General features: G+C 51.2%; 1 protein-coding gene across 1 annotated transcript in view; it reads right to left on the minus strand.

Annotated features, from left to right (window-relative positions):
- Positions 1-2515: 2515 nt before the first annotated feature.
- The window catches only part of LOC104289179 (alpha-1-acid glycoprotein 8-like), a 6250-nt gene continuing 3852 nt past the window's right edge, over positions 2516-4913 (minus strand). The window contains exons 6-7 of the mRNA XM_009888086.1: positions 3075-3183; positions 2516-2631 (exon numbers count right to left, since the gene is read on the minus strand). Of these exons, the coding sequence (XP_009886388.1) occupies positions 2516-2631; positions 3075-3183 (225 nt within the window). The remainder of the gene's footprint in view (positions 2632-3074; positions 3184-4913) is intronic.

Genomic DNA, 4913 nt, shown 5'->3' on the forward strand with positions numbered 1-4913 from the left:
GAAAGAGGTGGCTTTACAATTTCTCTGACTGCATTATGGGCTACTTTAGTTGATAGGATCTGGCTTCTGAGGCCTGAGAGATCCTCATCCAACTTTTCATTTTGGGCAAAATGGACCAGCGTTGCATTCCACTGTTTTACTGCTTAAAGCATATTTATTTTGTATTTATTTGAACAGAGTTATGTCAGACTATTTTTATAGACTTGTTTAAATATTGTTACTGTGCTTGTATTTCTCCTGTTTTAAGAAGTTCTCTATTTGTTCTGTCACACAGCTGAGTCGTGGGGAGGGACGCTAAAGTGGTTTGCGTACCTTCCCTTTGGGGCTCGAGCTGCCTTTCCCACGTCTGGGGTAGTTGCTGGAGGACCTCAGCCCAGAGAAATTCTGTAGCAAGAAGCCATAGGAGAGAAGGGAGCTGGTGAGGAAGCAGTACCTTGGGAGGCGGAGGGGAGAGGGTGCACTGTGAGGCTCGCCTTATTTTGGAATTGCCTCTGTGTGTGGCTGAAAGGGTTTCAGGTGGACAGCTGAAGTTGGGAAGTAGAAGGTCTGTGTATGTTGGATGTCACAATGGCTAATTGAGAGCGATCTTGGGGAATCTTTAGGTAAGGGGGGAGGGAAGAAATCTCAGGGACTAAAGAAAACACAAGTTTCCAGAGAGATGGAAGGAAACTTGCACTTGGACACAAGCTGCTGCTGCAGTTGTGCTTGGAGGCTGAATCAGCAGACCCTGGTGCTGAGCCAGTGCTCTTCACATGCAAGCGGACACTGTGGAGAAGCATGTGAGAAATTGGAAAAGGATTTGCCAGCGCTCAGCAGCTGCTTTTTTGCTGACCGATTTTGGTGGCTCATGGAGAGTCTTCCCAGTGAGGCTCTGCCTTGGCTATCCAGTGCTGTCAGTAGTTAGCCACATGGAAATCTAGCCAATCTGGATTAGTGATATGATTTTTTTCCACCCCCCTCTTCTTGAGACTTGTCGTAAATTCTGCAGTGGCTCCTTCCTACCGGTGTGGCCTAATGGGAATATGAATATCAGAATGCAAAAATCAATGCAAAATGACAACCATCTTTGTAGCTGTAACCACAAATTGTTATAATGCAAATCTAACTTGGATTCTTCATGTAGGGAACAGTCTGCTAATAAAGGTCTGTCAAAGAGATACCATGTGTCTGTGTCTCTTTCTCAATGTGGTTTATTCATGCTGTTCGTGGCCAGACTTTTCCTGGGATGATTGTCACCAAGGACGCTGACGCTGGGAGTGACTTTCCCAGCGAGGACCTGGGAGAATGGAATTCTTAAAGGCAAAACCAGCAAACCTGAGCTCAAGGCTACTGGTGGTAGTGATGAGTCGGGGATATTCGAATACTGTTCACATCTCTGAGTGCTGCTGGATGTTTCTTATCTGTGCAGTATCCCTAACTCTCTGTTCAGAGAAGTGAGTTTCCCAGAAAAGCTAGAAACTCTGCAGTCCAGTTATGCCCTTGGAGGAACCTGGCTTTCAGGGTTTTAAAAAGAAAGGCTTTGTACAGTTTTCTTTCTTAAAAAAACAACCAGGAGCTATCCTTGAAGGTCATTTGCGAACCATAGCTGGTGTGGCCAGAGTGGCCTCTGATTTGCTTGACAAAACTTGCTGCGGGGGCCAGGCTGAGTTTGTTGGCTCCCTGTGACTCTGACTGTAATTCGAGGCTTTTATTCAGCTATAAATCTACTCGTAAAGTCTGGGTCCTTGTAATCTGAGCCACTGCTTGCCAGCGGTGTCAGCTTCGGTCAGCTGAGACGCTTATCGACACACTCTGGACCGCAGCGCTCCGGGCTGCTGGCAGCATCCCCTCTCACCGCTGCCCTCCCCTCCCCTTTAACTGTCTCACTCCTCGAGGTGGGGGGGAATGTTTCATGTGGTGAGCTGATAAAGATGTGTCTGAAGAAAAGGCTGGTCAGGTACCTCTGCCTTGAGACCAGGAGGGAATTGGCTGTGCTTGACCTAGTAGTAGAACTCATTTTTACTGCCGGAATCAGGCCAAAGGCTCGACACTGAAACGCTGCCCGGTAAACGGTGCCGTACAGGGACAGGGCACCCTGGTGCTGCAGAAGGAGGAGCGTTCCCTCCAGCTGTGTTCCCTCCAGCTTTTCTCCTTTTCTTCCTTTTTAAGGAAGAGAGATATTTTCAGTGCTTAATTACTAGGTTAGAGCTGAGACCGAATTACTTTCCAGACACGCAGCAAAAGCAGTCTCTTCTTAAACTCCCCCAACTTTCACCAACGCAGAGCGCCAGTGCTTTCCTCCCCTGGGGCTGGGGGTGTGATGAGGGATGCGTGAGGTGCCCGAGGAGTGCAGAGGTGTATCGGAGGCGTGGGGAGCAACGTCTCAATCTTGGCACTCGAACCTTCTCACCTCCAGGCTGCCGAGCTTACTGGGAAATGAGGAAACATGACCTTTTTCTCTGGGGAAGTAAAAATCCAGCCTGGGTTGGGTTAGCACCCCCTCCCTCTCTGGCAGGAGGATAATTTTTCAGTGTCATCATATTATGTCGCACACGTTGCTGTGGGTGAATGTTATCGGGAAGCTCTTGTCTGGTCCAAAGGGTTTAGGCAGGAACATCTGCTCCAGCTGTGCTACTTCTGGCAGCCAAGCTGCTGTCAAGAGAATGGGGTGGTTGCTTCTAGCTGAGCACCCGCTTCCTCTAAAACCATACCGTTAAAGAGAAGTTTCTGGTCTTTATATTCCAGTTAGTCACCAAATGCTTGGAACGCCCATTTAAAATAGTTAATGATTGCCCTCTTCTGGTTAGCCCCTATCACTGCTTCATTGGAAAACTTTTTTAGAAGAGCTCTCTTGTGAGCTTCGCATGAAGCCGAGCGGACTGAGTCAGCACTGAAGAAGCTTTCACGTGTCGCCTTGTCTTGCATCCCTCGTTTCCCCACTCCTCCCTGAATGGCACACAAGGTGAATTGGGCGTTCAATTTCTTTTTGCAAACCCCACTTCTGATCTCTTCAGAGCCCCTTCTCTCCAGCACCTCAGCAACAACGGGCATCGAGTTTGAAGATGACGTTTATTGCCTAAGGTGGTGTTAGTTACCCGCGCTCCCAGGCTGGTGGGTACCCGGAGGAGGTGATGGTGTGCCCGTGACCGCCGGCTCCATGTGTGGGCTGTTGCCTTTTTCAGTTTCTTTCACTTGACACAGCTCCTTCCAAAACAACAATAATGGTATAAGTGGAACTGTCAGTGCACCAGCAGGAGAGAATTTACTGAGTTAACAAGTATTTTTCTTTTCCTTTTTATCTGCTGATAAGCCTCAGAGGGCCCAGAGGAGCTACGGACGGGCTTCCCCGCGCCGCCCCAGTCGCGGAGGCTGCTCGCCGGGGTGCGGAGCTGCTGCTGGTGCCGTTTTCCTCCCTGGTGCTGTACAGAGCAAACCAGGCTCGCGCAGCAAGGCTGTGGGGGGGTCAGTGAGCATCCGCTGAAGGAAAGGGGGGAATTCAAACTTTTTGAGAAATAAGTAAAAAGCTGGTGCTACCCAGGCATTCAGAATTAGCATGCTTTGCATTCTGCTGTTGCCTCGGGCTGACGCAGGGGTGCGTGAATCTTTGCTCTGTTCACATCCACCTCCTTCAGCCTGATGACAAAGGTCCCCAAAATCTTTTCTGCGTTTAATTGGTTTCATTTTACTCCGCAGACGCGGTGTCCTGCCTCTCGGCCAGGCACAAAACCCTTCTCTGCTAACAGCAATTGCACCGGAGCACGTAAGGACAAACAGTTCTGGCTTATTCCCCTCCCCTTGCCTTTCTCTAAACTTCGTTCATCTTGCCCAGATTTAAATGTGACCCAGGGGCCTCTGCAACACCCTCGGTCAGCAGCTGCATGCTGTTAATTTGGGGAAGCTGGGCCCTGCCTCCAGGTGCTGCCCATTGTCTAATGGGGAGAGGAGACCTGTCCCTGTCCCACCGGGAGGGTCTCAACCTGTGCCCGTGTCCCTGTCTCCTGCTCCCCTGCACTTGGGGGGGACAGTTCTAAAAGAAGCATCTTGAAGTTGGGGGGTGTTAGGGGCTACGTCGGGTCCAGTCCGGCAGCTCAGAATGGGCTTTTGGGCACCCCTGGAAGCTCAGAGTGTCCTGCCATGAATGAACAGAGGGCCAGGACAGGAATGGATGGACAGGGCAGGAAAAGGTAAGATTTTTTTTTACCTCCCCCCGCCCTTTGCAAAAGGGAGCCCTGTCCTGCTGGCTTGGGGACTGGGTCATTTGCAGGATAAAATGTCATAAATGAGGTGGCGGAGGTTAGGGCTAGGACTGGGTCCGGTTAATGTTTTGATGGAAAAACTAAAGAAAAATAAGTCATTTTGTGTGTGTGGATGGTGTTGCCTCTTCCCTGATGTCCCGCGGGGTTGGGAGCTCAGGGCTGGACCCCCCTGCACCGGGGTGGGAGGAGGATGGGCTTGTGCCATCTTCCCATTTACAGCCAGCCGGGCTGCAAACCCACATCTTGGGGTGCCAGAGAAGCAAACCCCAATCTGAAAACAACCTGAGGTCTTCAGGGGTTTGAACGGTTGCGGCTTCGGCTGAAGCGGGGCCGGGCAGTGCCCTGGGGCACCGGCCCCTCCTGGGGTGGCTGGCCTCTGCTGGGGGGGGGCAAAAAGAAGAATTTCAGGGCAAAATCAGGAATTTTGGGGCACCCCCTCCCTGTTTTAGCTAACTTCCCCCTAGCAGGGGGAGGCAGGCGGTTACCAGGTTTCCCACTGGAGGTGCTCTGGTGCCGGTATTTGCTTTGGGGAGTCACGTATGTGCGGGCGGGGGGTGTGTGTGTGTTATTTTAAACCGCCATCGCTGTCGAAGCAAGCCTGCCTTTACTTCGTCACCTAAATCATTTCCATCACCTTCACAGCCCCTCTCCCAGACCCCGGTTTGGCGGCCGGGGGGG

This window comes from Charadrius vociferus, unplaced genomic scaffold, assembly GCF_000708025.1.
Source record: "Charadrius vociferus isolate BGI_N301 unplaced genomic scaffold, ASM70802v2 scaffold56, whole genome shotgun sequence".
In the NCBI taxonomy this organism is placed as follows: Eukaryota; Metazoa; Chordata; class Aves; order Charadriiformes; family Charadriidae; genus Charadrius; species Charadrius vociferus.